Source organism: Canis lupus, chromosome 17 (genome assembly GCF_048164855.1).
Source record: "Canis lupus baileyi chromosome 17, mCanLup2.hap1, whole genome shotgun sequence".
NCBI lineage: Eukaryota > Metazoa > Chordata > Mammalia > Carnivora > Canidae > Canis > Canis lupus.
The window spans coordinates 60,492,026-60,516,025 of record NC_132854.1 but is presented as its reverse complement, the minus strand read 5'-3'; the positions used below and the strand labels follow the sequence as shown (position 1 = coordinate 60,516,025).

The 24,000-nt window shown below is 43.7% G+C and overlaps 1 protein-coding gene across 7 annotated transcripts in view; it reads right to left on the bottom strand.

Moving 5' to 3' along the window:
• Positions 1-24,000, bottom strand: part of RNASEH2B (ribonuclease H2 subunit B) — a 161,649-nt gene that overhangs the window by 15,420 nt on the left and 122,229 nt on the right. For all 7 annotated transcript variants that reach the window (XM_072783224.1, XM_072783226.1, XM_072783222.1 and 4 more), the window contains 5 exons: positions 19,557-19,671; positions 9,221-9,285; positions 7,673-7,778; positions 4,844-4,925; positions 3,164-3,206 (listed from right to left, as the gene is read on the bottom strand). In XM_072783224.1, the coding sequence (XP_072639325.1) occupies positions 3,164-3,206; positions 4,844-4,925; positions 7,673-7,778; positions 9,221-9,285; positions 19,557-19,671 (411 nt within the window). The remainder of the gene's footprint in view (positions 1-3,163; positions 3,207-4,843; positions 4,926-7,672; positions 7,779-9,220; positions 9,286-19,556; positions 19,672-24,000) is intronic.

The following is a 24,000-nucleotide window of genomic DNA, read 5'->3' as shown; positions in this document are numbered from 1 at the left end:
GATTTGTTCCCAGCTTCCCTCTTCCTAACCCAGCATCTGCTAAAGCATAGAACTGCGGAGTAGGCGTTAAAAGACGCCATGGCACGTGTGTGAGGCCAAGGGGATGCGACGGCAGGCCTTGAAGTTCTTCACCGTAAAGCACAGAGGGGCATCCTGGAAATCCGTCACGTCACACGGCGGGGCGGGCCTTCTCTTGGTCACACAGCAACCTCCCCGCAAACGCATCTTCAAGGGAGAAAGCCTAGCTCATCACCAACGGACTACCTGCCCACATAGTGCGCATCCAAGCCACGTTCAGAAGAATACAGATTTCTATTTGAATTAAGGTCAGTAAAGGGCATTTAGGTGGGTGATGCTTATTTTTATGCAAAAGAGAAGGAGAGTGGATCTCACAGGGAGTAGAGATGAAGGCTACGATGGCCTCGCACTGCAGAAGGCAGGGACGCCTGGGTGGCTCAGGGGTGGAGCGCCGCCCTCGGCCCAGGGCGTGACCCCGGGGTCCTGGGATCGAGTCCCGCATCTGCTCCCCGCACAGAGCCTGCTTCTCCCTCTGCCTGTGTCTCATGAATAAGTAAATTAAAAAACCTCAAAAAAAAAGCCTGCAGAAGGCTTGAAGTCCTAAGACGGTCTGCTCTCCTCTATGGTAAAACGTTCTACTACAGATGTGCTGTCCAGTTGGGCACGCTCGCTTCTCGCTGATAAGTCCGATGGAAAACGTTCAAGACAAGATTTAAGACGAAAAGTGCTTCTTAATAAGCATACACTGTTTAATAAGATGACTGACTTGTCCAAGGGTTTTGACGGCTCCGGATCAAGCAAGACACCGGTTATCAGCTCATCAAAAAGAAAACTATGTTGGAGGGGCCTCAGCACTGACCTTTCTCCAGTTATTCACAGCATGCGCCGAATATGTTCAGAGGAATCCTCATTTCTACACTTATTTTAATTTTTGTTATTTAAATAACCAGATCAGGTCCTTGGGTGGCTCAGTTGGTTAAGTGTCTGGCTCCTGGTCTCAGCTCTGGTCTCAACCTCAGGGTCATGGGTTCAAGGCCCGTGTTTGGGCTCCACGCTGGGCATGGAGACTATTTAAAAAAAAAAAACAAAAACAAAAAACGCCCAAACTGCTACAGATTTAGGGGAAAGTTTCAGAAGAAACAGGAAAAAAAGGCTCAGAAAGACAGCAACAAAGGCTATGACTCAATGGGTAACGGGTACAGTTCTGGAGAAGGAGTGAAAGAACGGCCCAGTACCACAGGAGTTAGTGTCAGGGGGTTCTTATCCTTAACGATGGTCTGCAAGGAGGAGCTCAGGTGTCCCCAACCCGCTGACTGCATCCGCCCCGCCGGCCGCCAGCCGTCCACTCAAACGACAGAAAGGGGCGAGGGCGGGGTGGGACGCTGGGCTTCGGCCCACGCAAACGTGTGATAGTAAGGAAATAGTGCAAAACACATTAAGGTCCACAGGCCCATGAATCATGGGTGGCGGCCTCCCTGCTAGCACAGCAGAGTGGGGGCTGGGGACAGAGGCCATGGGCTCCGTGGGGCTCAGATGGCCACTCTCCGGCCTTTACAGACCAAGGCTGCCAACCCCTGATCTAAATCATACCCAAGGACATCACAAGCACTTTAAGGTCTGGAAATTAAGAAAACAGAAAACCGGGTTAAAAGTGAAGGTAGGGAATGCACCACCGAGGACGGCACCAAGGGCCGAAGGCTTCCAGAACGGGCGCAGGTCCCCTCTCGAAGGGCCTCGAAGTTACTACGGAAGGCAGACATCTGGGAGAAAGACAGATGCGTCGCTTCTGGAGGGAGAGGAGCGAAACAGACACGCTCCTCCGCCTCGTGTCACAGGGCAATCAGGTCTCTGTCCCGAGAGCGGCTGTCGGGGATGAACTGCCACGGGAAGGACACGGCTCTGACCCCTCACGACCTCGGGTCTTGCAGCAGCTGACCCCCGCCCCGTGCTATTCCCCTCCAGAGAGGATGGCCCTCCTTTGACAAGCTGCTGGTGACGGCCTACGGCTACCGTCGATGCGCTTGAAACTTTCCATCCTTCTCAAAAGTCGAAGTAACGAGTGCTCCAAACGGGACAGGATACCAAAAAAAAAAAAAAAAAACCCCAAAAAACCAAAAAAAAAAAAACCCACAAAAAACAAAAAAACCAAACCCAAAACAACGAAACCCAAGCACGCTGGCCACGTGGAAGGCAGGGAAAGGAACATTCCCTAACACCCACAGCGTGTCCCCTTTCCATTCTCAAGGAGCCGGTACCCCGCTGGCGGGGAGGGACCTCAGCGACACACCGGCGCACGTCTCTATTTCTCTGCCTCCGAGAAGCGCTCCTCGAGGGTCTGGGGGACGGAGGGACCCCGCAGTTTGCCATCGGGGTGGTGTATGGCCGACTCCTCTGCTCTCCCCCTCCAGGAGACAGACACAAACCGCAGCCCACGGAGCAGAGGAGCCGTGGGCAGGAGTCTGAGAAAGTCTGGAAGAGGAAGGGTTTTTTGCAATACACAAGTTGCCTTGATCATTCCAAGCAGGGGTGTGTTTTGGGGGGGAAGAAGCTTGGCTCCCCTAGCTCAAAGGATTCTTTGTGTTGCAAAAATCATGCTTTTAGCGCCGCCTTCGGCCCAGGGCATGATCCTGGAGACCCGGGATAGAGTCTCATGTTGGGCTCCCCGCATGGAGCCTGCTTCTCCCTCTGCCTGTGTCTCTGCCTCTCTCTCTTTCTGTGTCTCTCATGAATAAATAAAATCTTTAAAAAAAAAAAAAATCATGCTGTGTTCACCTCTGTGCCAGTAACAATTAGATCTGGCAAAATGAGTTTTTGTTATACATCGAGTATTCCTGACGATTAAGAGAGCTAATTACAGCACCTGGCTGGATTTTAATTATATATCTGTAAGGTTTTTACGGTAGGTTTCTGGCTACAACCGACTCTTAACTTGGTTTTCGCAGCACTGTTTTTATCATTCAGGTAAAATCTACAAAAATAAAAGAATATCGATGGAGAGCTCATTATAATCTTTAATTCACCCAGCGTCACTCCACCCAAGGAGGACTCAGTAGGCTTTACAATGTACTAGAGCACACTCTACCTCTGTGGTAAAAATGTAATATTTATCCAAATCCCCCAAAGATCTTTAGTCACAGCTCCTTACCTTTGATGGAGGGCTTGGCAATGGAACTGAAGGTTCTGGAAGCCTGAGGAGTCAAAAATAAGAATCAGAGTCATGGTTTTTCATAGACAAGCAAACAGAGAGACTGGGTCACCTTAGGACTTAGTAATGAGACTTTCTTGGACTAGCTTCACCCCCCGGTGTCCTAGTGTAAACCATCTCGGTGGAAAGAATGACGTTTCTCTAAATGAAAAAAAAATCTTCATTTTTCTCATATTGGAATTGTCTGAACTAAAAAATAAAATAAAATAAAATTAGGACTCACTTGTTACAGTGGAACTGCTCTTCTTTAGTCTCCATAAATTTAGCATAAATGTTGTATTTCTCCCTTCATTAGTGATGAATCCATCATATATATTTTTTTATTTAAATACAATGTATTTGACATACAATGGAATCCAGCGTATATTTAAAAGTGAGAATTATTTTAACTGCCTAACAAAGAGTCAGACAAACTTGACCTTTCTTCAGTTAAAGAGAAGTTTAACTGACATGTCTTTCTCTCCAAATCTTTAACCAAAAGCTAATCACTTCTGAGCAAAGAAAGGAATTTAAGAAATAACAGGAGTACAAAGATCTAGGTCTCTAATGAGACAAACAGGCACTGAGAAACCCAGGGAAATATTAAACAGAAAGATAGCATTATCAATTTAAAGCAGGCTTTCAGAAACACTTTACCTATTATGGAAACTAGTTTCCACTCATTGTTTTTTAAAGTAGGACCTATGCAGTTTGCTAAAAACAGCAACTATATATCTATTAAGAAGTTGCTTTATCTTCACGTATCAGAGGGGAAAGCTATTATAAGAATCAGGAAAAGCTATTATCACACCCATAAAATCTTAACAATAGTTGCTAAAATCTAGAAAAGAAACACATTCCTTTCAGCCTAAGGTAAAGTCTTTATATTATATTAAATATCTTTATGAAGGACAAGCCACAAATCAAATCGTTCTTAAACCCCTTTTCAGCCTTCAGACACAGATTGTGTTTCATCATTTGAGTTCCAAGTGCTGGGCACAATAGAGGTACTTGGCCAACGTCTAACGACCGTGAAAATGCTACAAAACCTTTAAATGTAATTTTCAAAAATATTCTAGGGACGCCTGGATGGCTCAGTCAGTTAAGCCTCTGCCTTTGGCTCAGGTCATGATCCCAGGGTCCTGGGCTCCAGCCTCAGGTCGGGCTCCCTGCTGAGCAGAGTGTTGGGGGGGGGGGGGTTTGCTTCTCCTTCTCCCTCTGCCCCCCCCCCCACTCTTGTTCTCTCTCAAATTACAAAAACAAATCTTAAAAAAAAATATATTCTACATGCCATCTATTGTTTTCTTCTAAACTTTATTTCGCTTAAAATGATCACGTGGAACCAAATTAGTAAAGTCTAACTGGGGATAAAATTTTATACCGTTTACCCTCTACAATCATAGCAACTCGCGATTCCAGTCCTAATGCTCACTAGTTTCCTCAATCAGTATGCATCACATCAATTTGTTCCAATAAATCAGTGTCTATTAAAAGTCACCTTCAAACCACAAAGCCTAGGATGTAACTCAAGAATAATTTCTTATCTGAAACAGTGATGTGATAAGCTTTAAAGGAACCTGCTGGGGAACCAAGAAGCACCAAGGCACTTCCTAATTATAACTAAAGATGAATGATACTTACTTTAAATATTTTGCTAAGTCATCACTTAATTCTTTAGGGATGTAATCAGATATCAGACCATGGGCATAGCAAACATAATCCTCTGAAGAAACAGAATGGAGAGTGCAAGAAAAAAAATTAGTAACAATTATAGTAGTTTTACAGTCAAATTGACTAGAGTTAAAATTCTGGCTCTATCAGGCCTTAGAGACTCACTTAAGCTCTTAGCCTCCGTTTCCTCATCTGTAAAATGGGGACGCTAACATCCATCTGTTAGAGTAGTGAGCAATTTCATGGATAAAATATGATAGAGGATGATATCAAAGTTAGCAGATGACATAACACAGCAGATGCTCACCAAATGATGGTTAGAATAAGGATTCGGGGTTGTTTTCTTAGCTGAAGCCTTTGAATACAAATAAAGCTCAAAATCAGCTGTGACAATTTGACATGTTCGTGCCTTCTAAAGACTAATCTTTTCTAGGTCTGTTGCAATACAGAATAAATCTAATTAACGAGTGGTAATGAGTCTGTTCATTTAAGAGACATAGTATATGACACGTCTCTGTCAAGTACGTGCTTTATAAGAATCCTGAACATTATATATACCCTCAAACTAGTAAAACTGCCTTCTGGGCAGTCCGGGTGGTTTAGCGCCTGCCTTTGGCCCAGGGCACGATCCTGGAGACCCGGGATCAAGAGTCCCGCATCGGGCTCCCTGCATGGAGCCTGCTTCTCCTTCTGCCTGGGTCTCTGCCTCTCTCTCTGTGTCTCTCATGAATAAATGAATAAAATCTTAAAAAAAAATAAAAAAAAAACTACCTTCAAAAATGTATAAAACTAAGCTCAGTAGGATGTATCATTGTTAATTAATTAATTCTTAGCACCTGGACACTCAGTTCTAAAATGAAGCTGTGGCATCAGTGAGCTGCAGCTACATGAGACCAAATCTGTTTACGGCCCTGTTTTTAAATTCAGTATTTCACATATACTAGAGGATAATCAAAGTTAATATGTGGATAATCATTTGGAGATAATCAAAAACACTGTCTCAGGTTTGCTGCTGGGATACTTATTTGCTCCTTTTTTTTTTTCCTTTCTCTTCTGCCTTCAAACTAAGATTTTATTTGCCTGAGCATTAAAGGGACTGCTGTCCGGACCACATGATCTCGGAGAGTCTTCAGTGAGAGACTCTCTCCACCAACATAGAACTGAAAGTTATCACCAGACCCTTCTTAAAATGTGCTCCTGGTTCTAGGTTGGTAATTATCCACGAATGGATGAAGGGACCTAAGAAAGCCAGCATGTTATTTGTTTGCCTCTTCTGGCTGCAAACTTCATTAAAGATCTAAAAAGAAAGGAAATAGTGTAAATACTGTAGGCTTACTTTCTGGCTAGACCCTAAAGCCATGGCAATAGAGCCGTGCCCAGTCCCTGGATTGGCTTATACCGACTCAGAAATTGGTATAAACGCTGGATTCAGAGCAGAATATGTGTCCTACTAGCTAGGATGGGTGACCTTGGCTAAGTCATTTACATCTCTGAGACCACAAATCCTTACTTTTAAAATGAGATCTGTCTAAATAATCTCTAATATCCCTTCTCCTTCTTAAAAAAAAAAAAAAAATCTATGGTCCATCCATCCATCTGACTGAACCCCTTCTCTTTTGTTAGAGCTGATCAAAAACCGTGATAGCTGGTAAACTGAGTATGGCCAGAGCATTCCCCCATTTCCAGAACGGCAGGAGTCCTCTACCATCTACTGGTGAAAAGTGTTTTAAGGTATATTTCGGCCAAAGATCGCCTGAATTATACCTTCAATCACAAGCAGACTCTTGGTCCTAGTTGTTGTTGCTTTTTTTTTAAGATTTTATTTATTTATGAGAGACACAGAGAGAGAGAGAGAGAGAGAGAGAGAGGCAGAGACACAGGCAGAGGGAGAAGCAGGCTCCATGCAGGGAGCCCGACGCGGGACTCAATCCCGGGTCTCCAGGATCATGCCCTGGGTTGAAGGCGGCGCTAAACCACTGAGCCACTGGGGCTGCCCTCTTGGTCCTAGTTTTAATTGTTTTAATGACAAAACTCAGAGGCTTTGGAGTTTGCCCACAACAGGGGAACAATGGATTGGAGCTCAAAGTCAGAATAATTTCTGTCCCACCATTTGAGAAGGTCAATCGCATAATGTAGCTGTGTTTATTCAACTACACAACTATGCTCATATAAAAATAAGAGGATGGCACGCTGGGAAAAGCAAAAGAACAGACCTTAATAACCTAAAAGAAAAAAATTGCCGGAGGAATTGGTTTTCACCTAAAATCGAAATATTAAGACCAATAGTAGGATACGCCGCAGAGAGGTAGCACATTGGAAACCCAGGGCCACACAAGTAGTAGCACAAACATGGTAAGTGTGGGCCTCGGAGCCAACAGCTCCATCGGAAGCTCGGCTTTATCATTTACCAGCCGTGTGACCTGGGGCACAGCCTCTAGACTCTCAGTGTAGATGGGACCTGCGGGGAGGGTCAGCGGGGCTGCTGTGTGTCCAGTGGCAATTCAAACACGGGGCGTGCACACAGCACTCTCTTGATAATCGACAGCCCAAGTCGTTTGGCCGGTTATTACTATTAGTGCAAAGCAAATATTTGCCGAAGGCAGGATTTAAGTATCAATTAGTGAGAGCAATGATCTACGGTAGAAGTATTACTGGGCTCGGAACCCCGAGATCTGCAAGAGCACAGGGCAAGAATGCAAAGCTTCTGAGACATCACGATTTTAAATCCGCAGGACAGACATTTATACATCAGCAGCTTCCTCCAGGCAAAAAGGACTTCTGACGAAATGATCTGCTTACCTTCCTTGTCACTGGAAAACGGGTCACCAGAGAAAAATGCAGTTGCCTGTACCCGGGCGCTGACGTTCACATTGTTGGTTTTTAAGGCCGACACGGTCTGCTGAACCTGTGAAGTAACCATAAAGGGAACGTTAGGGTATTTCCAACTAACATTAGAAATCCACAACCTTCCAGATCGTCCTCCCACCATTTAGGATGCAGGAAGAAGTACCCGAGGACCTAGAAGTGTCTTCACCAGGTATCAGATGATGAGAGATGGCGCAGTTTATATGCAATAATTTTTCTAAACAGAAAAAATAATAAATTTTCCCCTTTCTAAGGATTTAAGAAAAGAGACATATTCAATAAATATAAATGTCCCTTTGCTATTCGTGTCATTATTATTCGCTAAGGACAAAACTAAATGCCAAGGTCCTGCTCAGCACTCACCCTTATTCTTCACCTACTACTAATGCAAATGCAGGGTGACCCATGGGGGCATCTTTGCTCTGCTTTGTATAGTAGTGGCCTCACTGCAAGGTCCATTTCCATTTTTCCAGGTTCCCCACGTGCCCGGTAACACGATGGAACAAGCAGGTCTTTGCATACAAGATAGAAGAGGAACTTGGGAATCGGTACTATACAGGTATGCACAGAACCGGAAAAATTTTGTCATCCATAGACCCGGTCTGGGGAGATTCCTAATCAGTGCGAAGTGCACGATATTCTTACTCCACTGGCTGTCAAAGTGGTTGGTTTGTTTCTACTGTACCCACAGTAAGAAATAACACAGCAACCCAATACTTCAACACATCTATAGTTACATGTTTCATAAAACCATAATTAATACTTGTCCTTACTCTGTGCTATATTTTAATGCATCACACTACACTCCATCCCACCCCACCCTGTCCCACCCCACTCCACCCCATCCCACCCCACCCCATCCCACCCCAATCCCATCCCATCCCATCCCACCCCATCCCAATCCCATCCCATCCCAATCCCATTCCATTCAATTCTAAGAGAAATACTGATCAAGACCCACTAAATCAATCTGAAAAACGCTGCTCAGACCTTATGTTCTAGGATTTTAGGATCACTAAGATCCCTCGAGCAACCAGACGCTGACAGTGAGACACACTGCCTCTAAGTGTGAATCCCGTCTGCCCCAGCCCTTTGCTGTGCTGCATGTGAGCAACCTCAACCTCTGAGACAACAGCAGGACTTGCAGCAGCAAAAATGCATCATGTCTGATATCACCTGGCATGGAAAACTCAAATCTCCATCACCATGGAGAACTTCTTGCACCCAGTGGTGAGGATCGTGGGAAATGGGGAAGATGACGATAACTCCAGACATACATGAATGATGGAGGATGAAAAGTAAAGCATTTCTTTTCCTATCTGGATATCTTTATACAGTTTTTCTCCTTTAACTGGATACACAAGATGGTCTTTGGATTCAGACTTAGCACATTCTCTAAATATTATTTAAAGGGAGCATTAAACTTTTCCTGCTGGAAAAAGTAGGTACTCCAGTACTCCAGGTACTAGAGATGTACTATACCTTTTTTCCAAGCCACTTTATTGTCTTCTCCTTGCTGTACTTATAATACTTCTTTTTGTCTACTTCTGGATTGAAGAAAAAAAAAACATAAGTGTATTAAACAAAAAAATAAATTCCTAAGGTTATATCTTATACTATATATATACTATATATATATCTAGATATATGCTATATATATATATAATCTATCTATCTATATAAATATATATACTATCTATCTAGATATATCTTAAAAATGTTTCATAACAGTTTATATTCTTGAAAAACTCAATTTATAAGCCTGGGAGCACACTTGCGTCTAAAAAAAAAAAATTCCAAAACAGAACTTGGGTGACTCAGGTTTCATCCAACCATTAAATGAATGGGAATCTAAGCAAATCATCAAATTACACTAACAGTTCTCATCTCAAGGAGAAATTTTTTTTCTTCCCTTTTTGTTGCATCTATATGAGATGACAGATGTTAACTAAACGCACTGTGGTGATCATTTCGTAACAGCTGTGAGTCAAACCATCATGCCGGACACCTTAAGCCCATACAGCGATGTGTGTCGATCGTTTAATAAAACTGGGAAAAGGCATAAAACAAATCTGTAGAGAATGAATCCGTCATTTTAAAAACACAGCAAATTAACATGGCAAGCAACCTTCATTTTTTGAAATAATTTTAAGCTTACCCTAGTGTTTTCCATTACAGACATCTTTTCTAAAATAAAAGTGGAAATCCCAAGAAAGGAAACTGAAACTAAATGCAGATGCATATGCTTCATAGGCACTGCAGACAGTCAGGGAAAAAAATAAATCTTGTCAACTACTTGGGACTGTCCTGGTGGGATCAGCGAGAACGAAGAAACGATAAACCCATCTTCGAAGGCGTTACCAGCGTGACCACAGCTGTATTTCAGGGAATCCAGATTTACGACAGGCTTGACTCGGCCCTTAAGGGGATAAAGGCTCCAGGTTTCTAGGGTCCACTTGCTCCCTTCGCAACCCCCTAGCTTTGCACAGGGTGACGTGGGCCCGAATGTCCTTGGCGACCCTTCGCCCAGGGAGTTTCTCACTCTCTGGGCCACCGGCAGAGAGCCGGGCCCCTGCCTGTGGGGGGGTGACCTGGGGGCCCCTGAAAGCCCCGGGCCAGCGCGGACTCCCCCACCTGACTGCTCGCAATCACCGTGGGAATGGTTTTTCGTGGTCCGGCCCGTCGCCCGCACTACACCACGGTTCCCACGGGCGAGGGGCTGGCCGTGGCTCCGAACCTTCCTCCCCACTTCAGCCTGCGCTTATCTACACTGTGGGCACCAGGAGGCATGACGGAGGGCCCGGAGCGGTGGAGGGGAGATGGCTGCGGATGGTGCCAGAAGCCCCAGGACCCCGGGGTGTGACGCCGGCTGCGCTGGAGCCAACGGCCCCGACCCGCCCTGCAGCCAGGTGCTCCTGCCCACGTCCCAAGAGAAGGGCGGTTCCCAGAGCGTCCAGCAGTCCCTCGATGCACGTACGTGCGGCCCGGGCTGGAACCTCTGAAGGGGCGCGTTCACCGCCTGAGCCCGTCCCTGGGCAGCTCAGCGCAGCCTCTCCTCAGGAATGTGCCTTGATGCCGCTGCTCCCTCCTGTCTGCCTCGAATCTCCACATTCCTTGAGGACGGTCTACAACCTGCCAGTTTCCTTGCCCTCTCGCTCCAGAGCCCCCCACAGGCCCTTCCTTAATCCTCTTGAAAATGCGCTGCCGGAGTTGGTGGAGACGCGGGCCCTGCACCGCACGGCCCGGCTCTGGGCCCGGCTCTGGACCCTGGGCCCGGCGCCGGTCCCCTGCCGAGCAAGGCCACCCACACGGGGCCGAGCGCACATGCCCCACACGCAACCAGCACTTAGTATTATTTTAAAAGGAAGATTAAGGACGGCTTGCCAGTGCCGGCAGCATCACACGCCACGGTCTACGTGCAAGCCTGGCGGAGCTCCTCACATGCACTCCTCGCTGACGTTCAGAATGAATCTTGGGTGGAAACCGCGGTCTGGCCCATCCCCACCTCCAAGGACTGGGCTAGAGGGACGTGGAGCGCGTCGTCCCAGGTCACTGAGGCAGCGAGCAGGCAACCAGACCCTACGCGAGCGGACTCGACGCTCTGGGATCTGATGTTCGTTTTATTGAGATGAACTGGGTCCTGACCCTTGGCAGTAATTCTGACCCTGCTCTTTGTGGGGGCAGAACTTCTCCATGACTCTACAAAAACTCGTCATCTTGGTTCTTCTAGGTCTCTGATGGCTTTTCTTCTGATTCGTTTCTGGCTCAGTTGCTCCTGCTCCACGGCCAACTGTACTTTTCTCAGGGGGTGAGTTCATTTTTTTTTTTTTTTTTTCAAGAAGGCTAACCAAACCCAACCAGGAAGCCTCCTCCCGGTCAACCAGGCCTGAACTTCAAGGCCATCACTCACTCCTGCCTCCTTGCCCACATTCTATCACTGGATTCCAGTATTACCTTTGCGGGGTCCATGGAGGAGGAAAAAACAAGACCAAATACATAAACAAAAAAATACCATGTCTGATATGAGGAGGCTTGACTTCTCATGGGTCTGTAACTACTTTATTTTTTTTTAAATTACCTTTATTTAGGAATAATGTTTATGTGGTTAATATACCCACTTTATATAATTTGAGGGTTTTGAACAAATGTACATATACAGTCATGTAACTGTCACCCCAAAACGTTCTCTTGAGCCCTTCTGTAGTCTATTGTTTCACACCTCTCCAGACTTCAGGTGACCACTGATCTGCTATCAAAATTGATTACTTTTTGCTTTATTCTAGAACTTCATGGAAATGGAATCATACAACAAGTACTTTTTTGTGACCATCTTTTGCTCCACATAATTTCTGTGACACACATCCATTTCATTGCCACTACTAATAGTTCTTTTGTCTTATGGAGTAGTATCCCATGTACGGACAGCCTACATTTTGTTTACACACTCACCTACCAAAGGGCATTTAGGTTGTTTCTAGTCTGGGGCTATTTTGAAAAAGTTGCTATGAAAACAAAAATGCTGCTCTGAACGTTCTTGCACAAGTCTTTCCATAGAGATGTGTTTTTGTAAGTCTTGGGTAAACCCCAGGAGTAGAATGACTGAGTCGTAAGAAACTTGTCAAGTTGTTTACTATTTTATGCTTCCACCAGTCAGGTAGGCAAGTTCCAGTTGTTCCTCAACTTATTGTTTTTTTTTATTTCAAGCCACTCTAGTGAATACTAATGATATTTCCTTGTGGTTTTAATTTACATTTCCCTGGTGACTAACGATATTGAACATGTTTTCTGATGCCTATGGGCTATTTATAAATCTTCTTTTGCTAATTGTCTGTTCACACTTTCTGACTTTTTTTTTTTTAAACTGGGCTATATGTATTTCATCTCATTATTGTGTTAAGACAACTCTTTATATATTTGAGATGCATATTTTTATCAGATATACCATGTAAAACATTTTCTTCCAACTATAGTTTATCTTTTTTTTTTTAGTGGGGTCTTCAAAAAAACAGAAGATATTAATTTTGATAAAATGTAATTCATGGGTACATTTATAATTTTTTTTTTATAATTAATAGGTTTTGTGTCCTAAGAAATCCTTGCCTATCTTCAGGGTCACAAAAGTTTTCTCTTTTCTTTTAGAAGTTCAGTAGTTTCCATTTCTGCATGTAAATTAGTGATTTGGGATCCCTGGATGGCACAGCGGTTTAGCGCCTGCCTTTGGCCCAGGGCGCGATCCTGGAGACCCGGGATCGAATCCCACATCGGGTTCCCCGTGCATGGAGCCTGCTTCTCCATCTGCCTATGTCTCTGCCTCTCTCTCTCTCTCTGTGACTATCATAAATAAATAAAAATTAAAAAAAAAAGTAAATTAGTGATCTATTTTGAGTTAATTTTTCTAACCGTGAGGTGAATGTTAACACTGTTTTTCATATGAATATCCAAATTCTTCAGACCATTTGTTGAAAAGACTATCTCTTCTCCCACTGGAGTATCTTGATACCACTGAAAAAAATTCAATTGACTATATAAGTGTGGGTCCACTGCTGGGTTCTCTATTCTGTTCCATTATCTATATGTTTATCCTTACACCAATGCCACACTTCCTTGATTGTTATAGCTCTAGAGTAAGTCTTGAAATCAGATTGTGTGAGTTCTCCAACTTTATTCTTTTTCAAAATTGTTCCAGTTATTGCAGGTCTTTGCAAATTCACATAAATTCTAGAATCAGCTCATCAATTTCTGGCTCTCTCCCCCAAGAAAGCTTGATAGGCATTACATTAAATCTATAGATCAGTTAGAAGAGAATGGACCTCTTAACAATACTGAATCTTCAAATTCATGAACATGGTATACCTCTCTATTTAATTCATTAATTTCTCAGCAATGTTTTGTAACATCCAGTATACTGGTCTTGCACATACTGTGTTATATTTATTTCTAGAACTTCATGATCTTTGATGATATTCTGTGTAATATGTTTTTATTCCATTGTCCAATTGTTCACTGTTAGTATACAAAAATACAATTCACTTTTTGTACATTGATTTTGTATCCTGTTTATTAGTTATAGTAATTTTTTTTGGTAGATTCATTTGGGCTTTCTACATACATGTATATACTTTTTATGTATAAAGATGGTTTCACTATTTAATTTCCAATCTATATACCATTTTCTTTTTCTTATTTTGTGAAACTCTTAGGACTCCCACTCCAATGGTGAATAGAGTGGTCAGAGCAGACATGCTTACCTTCCACCCAACCATAGGGGAAAACCGTGTTCAGTCTTTTACAGTGAAGTATGATATTAGCTTAGGTCTGTCATAGACGCCCTTTACCAGACTGAGGAAGTGCCTTTCTATTCTAATTTGCTAAGAATTTATTTTATGACTGAATTTTGTCACATGATTTTCCTGCATCTCTTGAAATGATCTACAATTTTTCTTTTGTCACGTGTAAACAGGTGAATTATGCAGATCGATTTTCTAATGTTCAACCAACTTTGCATTCCTGAGATAAACCCCACTTGGTTATGTTATCCTTTTTATATATTTGGTTTGCTGATATTTTATTAGGAATTTTTCAGTCTATGATCATAAGGGATATTGGCCTGGTTTTCTTTTTAAAATAATTTTGACTTTGATATTGAGGTAATTTTGGCTTCATAAAATTTGTTGGGAAGTATTCCCCCCTCATCTAATTTCTGAAAGGACTTGAGTATCATTATTTGAGTATTATTTCTTTCCTAAAGTAACGTAGAATTAAGCAGTGATGCTAGTTGGGCCTGGAGGGTTCTTTTTTTTTTTTTTTGATAAGTTTTTAATTACACATTTATTTCTAATTGAACATTCCTTGGACAAGATGATCACTAAGAAATATCCAATTCGGATATCTCAGAAGGCTACAAAAGGCTACAATTGCGTAAATTATGAACTAATTTTGAAATTTACAAATTTTGATAAGCAAAGGGGTTCAAAATATTCGTGAAGGCCATAGATTACCCACAATTATGAAAAATATCATAACACGATTGTTTGTGTGTTAGACTTAACGTTTGCAAGAGCTGGTGAGTTAGATAATATGTACATATGTTGGAAGGTTTCTTTCCCTAATGTGTCTGGTGCCTATAAAACAGGTCTCAAACATCTGGAAAGACTGGGTTTACAAAATAAAGATGGAATAAAAGTGAGTCCACAATTAAATAACATGTTTAGCAATTGGGTAATCGGCTCACAGTCTTGCATTTCTCTGATGTATTACTGAACGAACTGCCTAGAGCACATTTTCACATCTACTTTCTCAATGTTTTCCATAACAGAAACTCATATGGTCTCTTTTTTTTCCCCCCTGCCCCCTGGAGATAGAAACTTGGCAACTGTACTTGGGGTATTTTAATCAGGTAAGTTTTCCTGGCTCTTCCTGTTAATCACATCGGACAGCCTAGTGCAGCTCTGGCGTGCAATGTGAAACAGTGTTCCACTCAAGATGAAGTTCATAACCCTTTATTAGGCCTTTCCCCTGTCATCCCTCCGCTGAATGTGAGCTCCTTTGGCAAGAAACAAACTGAGCCCCAGAGCTAGCAAACAGAGACACATCACTTCCTTCACTAATAAAGCAGGCAGAGCCGAGTAAGGTCACCGCCACCATCACTGGGGATACAAACAACCGTGGCTGGTTTATGCAGTAGGGATGAGGTGGGTGGGGGAGGTTCTCATAAACCCAGCAGGCTTAACCAGATCTTTAATGCCACAGACTTCTGAGACAGCATCTGGAGTCTAATATCAAAACAGCTGGCTGGGGAATTTGAGTGTTTGGGGTTTTGCTCCATCTGCACAGAGCCTATGGAGAGAACGGATGTTAATGGCAATCAGCTCTCTTCCTTATGTTTGCTCCCTCCCGTGGACATCACCTGACCACTCCTAGCAGTCCTCCTTGTTTCTTGTTTGGAAAATCCTAGCAATAAAATACGGAATGGAAGCAAACACTAGCGTATATATGGACAGTAATTCAAATAAGCAGCCGATACCCAAGGCCAAGGCAATCACTAGAAGAGGGGGATGGTTGCCTGAGAACAGGAAAGCTCACTGCCGGGATGAGAAGTCTGTCTTCTCCTTAAATTGTTGCAGTCCCCTGTCTTCTTTTCTGTCTCCCTCTTTTTGCCTCTGGAAGGGAAATTATGAAGATGGGGTATATCCCAAGACTGTTTTGTTTTGAAGTGAGTTTCTATTTTTATATGAGACACCACCTAAGGATTCTACCTAACACCTAAGTGTTCTGGAAGTGTTACACGGTTGCAAGAAGGAAGGGAAAGAGCTGCTGTCAGACAGGGGTTGTAGTTCTGGTGCTACCACTTCTATTGCCAGGATGCTAGTCCAGTAACTTCATCTCTTTGAGCCTCTGTCCCCTCATTTGCAAAAATGCAGGTTGTAGTAACAGTAAAGGGATACTGTAAAGATACAATACTTATGTAAAATACAGAGGATACATAATTTCTCACTAGATGGTAGATGTTTTTGTTATTATCCAATTATCCCCATTCTACTTCACTTAATATATATATTTAGCAATGGACCATCAAACGGATGCATATGGGTGTGCCCGGTCACTTAAACATCAACAAAGAATTAAAAATTTTCTAATTCAAAAAAATAAAATAAAATAAATAAAAATTTTCTAATTCAGAAGCCTTACTAGTACTCACATTCACTGAGCATTTACTATACATCCAGTGATCTCTGGGTACTGATTTACTTGTATTACATCATTTAATTCCAGAAACATCTCTTTATGGTAGTTAGCAGATACTATTAACTGCAACACTTAAATAACGCTCACATCCTGGTCATTCAATAATCTCAACACTATGAATAAAAGCTTTATTTTATGATCTAGAACAACTTTGCAAAGTACTAAATATAACATATGAGGGATACTCTCAACCTTTCCAACTCTTCATCTTACAGACCAAGAATGCTGAAAACTGAATGATTTCAACACTATATAACAAATACACTTTTAATTTTCCATATAAGCCAGTAGATCCTGAGATCAGATTACCAAACTATTCTCTTTTTTTAAAGATTTTATTTATTTATTTATTCCTGAGAGACACAGAGAGAGAGGCAGAGACACAGGCAGAGGGAGGAGCAGGCTCCCTGCAGGGAGCCCTACGCGGGACTTGATCCCAGGTCTCCAGGATCACGCCCTGGGCCAAAGGCAGACGCTCCACTGCTGAGCCACCCAGGCGTCCCTACCAGAGTATTCTTAAAGAAATTCTTTCCCCAAAAAGATATGAAACAAATACAATAAAATATTAACATTTGTTGATTACCAGGTTGAGTACAAATGATATCTGCAGTTTTTTATCTGAATGTTTTATATCTTGAATTTTCTCAAATTAAAATAATTGTTTTAGTTGCCCATAGATACTTTCACTTTCTGAGCAGATATTTTATCAGCCAAAATGTTTTCCAGGTTTCTTAACACTCCAGGTCTCAAATTTTTCTTTTTTAATGACAGTAAGGCAAAACATAAAGTGATAATTCAGATTTGATTTCCTATAGTAAAAGATGTATGCAGTTCTCTCTAGAAGTCTTGACAGTTTCTTCACAATCAAAACATTTTTTAAATCTTAATGGAAGGTTTAAAAACAAAACCAAACATTTTTAAAACAAGGAAAGAAAAGGAATAGTAGGATCTCTTATATCTCCCAAATATGCTTCAGCCTCAAAAAGGCCTGTTCATCAAAATACACATAAACAATCTCCCAGTACTTGCTTCACTCCTTAACCCAGAAGACAAATACGTGAAATACTGTCTTTATGTCAGTTCTGCATGCAAGGACAGCATGCTGAGATAGACAGCCTTTCCCATGAAGGTCCAAAGGGAAATGCATAGTATTTCGAAGTGTATTTAGAGCTGGTCAAACAGGTCAGTGCAGACCTTCCAACATTTAGGCAGTATTAAGAAGTCAAAGAGTTCGGGACAGCCTTCAGATAATGATTCAATCAACGGTCAGGGGTCCGTGTGCAGGAGGGAAGGATGAGAGAGAGGGAAGCTCTTGCTTTGGAGCACAGGCTGCAAGCTAACACATGCCGGTGCATTCACCTCGTTTCTGGATCTGGGCTTCTGGGTTTGGGGTTAACGTAACTGTCCTCGACACAACTCATAGGAGCACTGGGGATAATGAATTAGTTGCATTTTCAATTTACGTTAGCTTGGTAAAATTCAAATGACTTGCAATTATCCTCCATTATTGAAGCTTTCAGAAACGGCTGCGAGCTACTTCCCTCGCGACTGTTACCATCTCCCAGCTCAGGACCCAGCAAGGACCTTAACAGGACTCTTTAGACAAAACCCTGGTGCTATATACCATATCCGGAACGGAATGCTAAGCCCGGCCGAGCGTGAATTTAGTTGGATTTAAGATGTGAAATGCTATCAGTGAGGTCTCCCCTTTCGCGCTGTGAGCTCACACTTCTTGGAACCACCAGTTTCTTGGGCTCAAAACCGTCACAACTGCCAAACCGGCCACCTTTTGTGAATCAGCAGCTTGCTGTCTTGTTTCCCGCACCACATTTCCACATTAACCCTGAGCCTGCTTGAGTGACCCTTTTGAGGCATGGATGCCACGTGTGCACAGCGTTTCTAACTTTCCGGGACGTGCTCACGTACGCAGCCTCACTTCTTTTTCTCAGAATCCAAAGGAACAGTGTCTCCGGCTCATCTCCTGGGTTCCCCCAGCCCACTCCTCCCACCTGTGCCTCCAGGAGGCCACCGTGCCGCCAGGGCCCGACGCGGCAGTCATCCTGGACTCCTCCTCCTCCTCCTGGACTGCTGCCCAGCAGCCGGTGAGGCTGGTTCCCCGGACAGGTGCTACCTGCCGCTAGCTCTAGGTGCTAAGCTCAGGCTACTGTCATTCCTACCGGAGCCCCGCAGCAGCCTCTGGGGACCTGGCCTTAGACTCTCCGATGTGCTTTCCACATTATGGCTCACACTCTGCTGACGCTCCGCTACCAGTAGGCAGAGTCCGACACACATAAGCCCCTTCTTCATCTGAGAGCGTGCCTGTGTTCCCACCCCTTTCCTTCCTTACCACCTTAGAGGCACCGCTGGCATCCTACATCCCGCTCACCTGAACTCCTTAGAGCTGCTGATCATGACAAACTCTCTCATGAACCCATGCCTCTGTGATGCCTCTGACCCTGATTTACCCTTTAGGGCTGCACTGGGAGCAACACGATACCCAACTGCTTGCACTCTCCAGCCGCAGGGTTATACACCTGTCCTGTGTGCACCCAGAACACCCCGAGTTCACTTCTATTACTCTCTGCTGCCATTGCCCTGCTTGCAATTTGTCCCCAGTAGACTCAGAGCTTAGTGAGACAAAGGATCATGTCTTATTTATAACCAGCCTGGAGTCTAACTCCAGTGCCCTACATAGGGTGCTTAGTTGGCACTCGATAAGCACTTCTGGATTCAATGAAGGCGTAGGCCTTACGTAATCTTACAAGTGAGAAATCCGAGGCCGAAAGCAGGTAAGGAACTGAACTGAAGTCACAGACTAGTTCAAAGAAGAACGGAGACCAAAGCCCAAGCCTCGTGACTCCTGGCCCTGTAGGAGACAGGCCACCGTATTCCACAGGATACAATTTCAAAGCCTGAACGATCCAGTGCAACAGAGAACCAGTTCTGACAAGTGGAAGCAAGTCTGAATGACAGCTTCCCCGATGGGTGATTAGAACAAGCCTTACGTTCACGGGGACAGGTGCCCAGCCTTTCCAGCAGCCACAAGCCTGATTTCAAAGGCCACCTAGGATACCTTTCTCCTCTGTCACGTGTTGAAGTAACTTCTCGAGATCAGGAAGTCTCAGCAACAAGATGCAATTTGGAAACGTGTCATCCAGCACAACTTGATCTAGCGGCTGGAACTTTCCCTGAAAAAAAAAAAAAAAAAAAAAAAAAAAGACTTTATTCAGTCAAGAATGCAAGCACTCCAGTCAGCAAACTCAGAAACTCACACCTTTTATAAGAAAAGAGAAAAAGACACATCATCTCATAGCTGGACCTTTAAATAAAGTTCAAAGCCACCTGTTTCACCTAAAGAACCCCTACACTGGGCAGCCCCGGTAGCTCAACGGTTTGGCGCTGCCAACAGCCCAGGGCGTGATCCTGGAGCCCCAGGATCGAGTCCCACGTCAGGCTCCCTGCATGGAGGCTGCTTCTCCCTCTGCCTGGGTCTCTGCCTCTCTCTTTCTCTCTCTCTCCTCTCTGTGTATTCCATGAATAAATAGATAAAATCTTAAAAAAAAAAAAAAAAAAAGAACCCCTACACTGGGAGAGGCTCCAGAACTGACCTCAGCTCCCTCCTGGAGCTCTTGAAAGCACTGGGGTTCCAACCAGCATTACCACCCGTATCTAAAGTACAGTCACGGGATGAAGCGGGATGGCGTGGGTGGATTCTGGAAGAGCACTAGAAGCCATGGAAGCTTGCACAGATGGTGGAGACTGCGTTGGGCTGCTCTCAGCCATTCAGTGGGAAGAAGAACCAGCTGAGGTCACACAGCAGGGGCCCTGACCAGGACTCAGGAATAAGCCCAGATCACACCCAAGGCAAACAGCTTCCCCTCATCCTTAGCCCAGGGCTGAAGAAAGAAGAAAATTAACCAAAATGAATCCACTCTTGCCAGAGCCATCTGACGGCGCTTCCAAATGTCGACCATAAGGAAAGACAAGACAGCCAGGCGGGTAGGTGCAAGGAGGCTGCTGTTAAATCCGGCTCATCTGCAGAGGTGGGTGTGCAAGGCCTGGGAGCCCAGGGGCCAGAGCACACACACAGGAATTCAGAACATTCTTCTTCCCAATCAGGTTGTTTTTACTGAACTGTCAGGAGCGTGGAGAGGTGAAGTCTGTCTAAATGATTAGTGCCCTGACTTGGAGATACTGGACCTTATAGAAAATGTATGGCCCTGCCCATGTCCCACTGCTAGCTCACTCTGCTTTTCTGTTTTGGCGACAACCTCATCGGAAGACAAAGAAACCATCTGGTCAGTTTTCTCACTGCAAATATAGCTTTCTTTGGTTTTAAGGGTGAAATCTCGTTCATTCAGTAGCAGGTGTGAAGGCTCCTAGTACTTTAAGTCAACAAGTGGCAAGAAATGCCTTAAATGCTTTTATCAGATAGTAAGAATAATCCGCAGACTTCCCAAGTCTTGCTGTCTCTAGATATCTACCTTAATCTACGTTCTTTCACGGTCAACAATATTTTCAATATTTAGCAGTTTAAAACAATATTCTGATTATATATAATGGACTGCCACACAGTAATGATATAATAATTTCATAATTAGGGATCCCTGGGTGGCTCAGCGGTTTAGTGCCTGCCTTTGGCCCAGGGCGCGATCCTGGAATCCCGGGATGGAGTCCCGCGTCAGGCTCCCTGCATGGAGCCTGCTTCTCCCTCTGCCTGTGTCTGCCTCTCTCTCTCTCTCTCTCTCTCTCATGAATAAATAAATAAATAAATCTTTAAAAAAAGCCAACTATGTGTTAAAAAAATAATAATTTCATAATTAATATTTCATTCTCCCTTTCTTTACCATATAGGCCCCAAAAGGAAACTCAATAGCAACCTGCTTCGAAATAAAGTCAGTAACAGTTGGGATAGCTAGAAAGAAGAATCTCTCTGGTGTTAAACTTTATGATTACAAAAGATCAGGTCAACGTTTCAAAAGCGCATCCCAATATCCTTGAACTCAATAGGACAAGATCGTATCTAAAATGCAGGGAAGGAAGGAAATACCTAAATGTCTCATGAGTTATCTTATAGGGCATCAGGTATTTGAGGAGAAAAAGTAAGACAGTTTACAACGAAAGCCAACCACCACTTTGAGCAGGATTTCTGCTTCGCTGTCCCTGTCGACCTGAACCACGGTACCCTCGGGCCTCCCAGGGGGCCCGGCTGAGGGCTACTTTGCTACAGTCGTGGTCCTAGCGGGACACCGGCAAACACCCCCACAACATGAAGGGAGAGGCTTTCTCTCTGTTCATGCATCCCAGAAAACAAATGGGAGCCAACTCAAGTATTGAACTGAATACAACCAGGTCCTTCCTTCTGGGGGTGACCAGAACCACTCCTGCTCCCTAGAGATGAAGACTTCCTAGCTTCATTGCATATATACCTTAAACTGCCTCGCTCACGGTAGCTTCCAGATGATGAGCACCATGGATGAAGCGAGGAATAAAACCTCCCTGGTCCACATGCCAGGACGGAGGATGTAGGGAAGGAGGAGAATGCAAGAAGCTAAGCTGCATCAGGAGAGAAAATGTGACTTAAAGTTTCAAGTCCATTTTATTGCTTTCAGTTTTTATAGCAAATTAAATTGACAGACCTACTGTATGGAAGTTCTGGAAATTTGGTCTAAGGACTAAGTAAGATGAGCCCAAAAACATTTACACAATAAGCAAACATCAGAATATAAAAACCCAGATTCTTCCAAGCAGTTTAAATAGCACTTCTTCCTTAAAATTGTTAATTCACAGGTTTTCCAACTGTGGTTGGTAGATCCCTGGGAGTCTCTAATACTTTTTCAAGGTCATTTTCACAATAATGCTAAGATACTATGTGCATTTTCACTGTGTTGACATTTGCCCTGCAGAGGTGGGCAGAGGTGCAGCCTCCTGAGCACCAGCCATGGCCGTGGCACCAACCTGTGCTCCTGTGCTCAACCAGGAGCTCCTGTGCTCTCCACTGCCATGCAGGGCAGTTAAAAAAAGAGAAAAAAACAGTTTTACTGAAGGATATCCTTGATTAAGGAGTAAAAGCAATTACTTTTTGGTTAAACCTTGACCCTGAGTACAAATCTTTTATATATTCCATGTGTTAAAAGTGATGCTAAAGCCCTTCTGCTACCCAGGCATCGTGATGACCTCAAGAAAATGTCCTTGCATCACTAAGCCAGGAGCAGAAATGGCCTCTTTTTCCCCTTTTTGTAGGATACCATTTTCAACTGGAAAAAACCATCGTGGACTATGGCTGTTCAGACTTGGGTATTTGGCTGGACATCAAAAAAGTGAACCCGTCACCTCAAGGAAAAGACTGGCAGTACTTGTAGCCTATGATACAATTTTAATTTCCAAGTGAAAATCAGAATCGTAGAAGAGTGGCCTCTGCTGCCGTGACAGCTTCCCAATGACTCGGTGGTGACAGCAACAACGGAGAGAGAGACAATGAGGTGTGTCCAGACGTGGAAGGTCTGCAGAATCCAGCGGAACAGTATTCTCCCAGTGACTATCCCAATGCGTGATATTACAAAGTCATATGTGGGTAAAAAAAATCCATTCTCGGTGCAAGACAGACCAACAGACTCACATAATCAGCACATGGGGACTTCACTGACGGGGTTTCAGATTCTGTATTGTCACTGACGTTTCAGAAACCACCCCCCTCGATGTTTGGAGTGGTTTCAAACAAGAGTATCCACAGTTACCTGAAAGAGCCTATTACACCGTCCTTCCCTTTTCCGACTACACATCTCTGCGGGGCTGCACACTCTTCATATACTTCCAACGAAACACGTGGAAACAGATAGAATGCAGAGCCAGATACGAGAACCTAGACGTCTTCTATTGAGCCCGACATCAAGGAGATTTGCAAAAAATGGAAAACAGTGCCACACCCTCCACTGGATCTTTATGTTGTCACGTAATGGGCTTATTATTTTTATTTCAAAATAAACTAATAAAATTATTTTTAGATTTCTCAGTTTTCATTTCTAATGCAGTCAATGTATCAGAATCTATACATTCTACACATGTATCAGAATCTATACATGATACATCTAATGTATCAATGTATCAGAATGTATATCCGAATGTATCAGTATCCTGATAGATAAAATTAGGAGCAAAGAGCTTTTGGGGACCCTTAGAAACTGTCAGGAGTGTAAAGGTATCCTGAGAGCAGAATGCCGCAGGACCTCTGGCTGAAACTATCACTCCGTGAAGTCTGTCCTTACACTGCACAGGTAACTTCATCCTGTGGATCCCAACTGGGATCCCTAAAGTCTCGGGTGCAGCAGCCCCATTAATGAGCTTTTCCTAGGCACACCACAGTTTACCTAAAGTCTCTCACAAAGAAGGAAATGAAAGAAAATAAGTCTTCTTTCCTCCCCGAAGGCCTGAGGTCAGTTTCTTAACATCTGTACTGTATTTCAAAATTAATGAGTACTTCACGATAACATTTTCATCGTTAGGCTTTTTGCCAAACG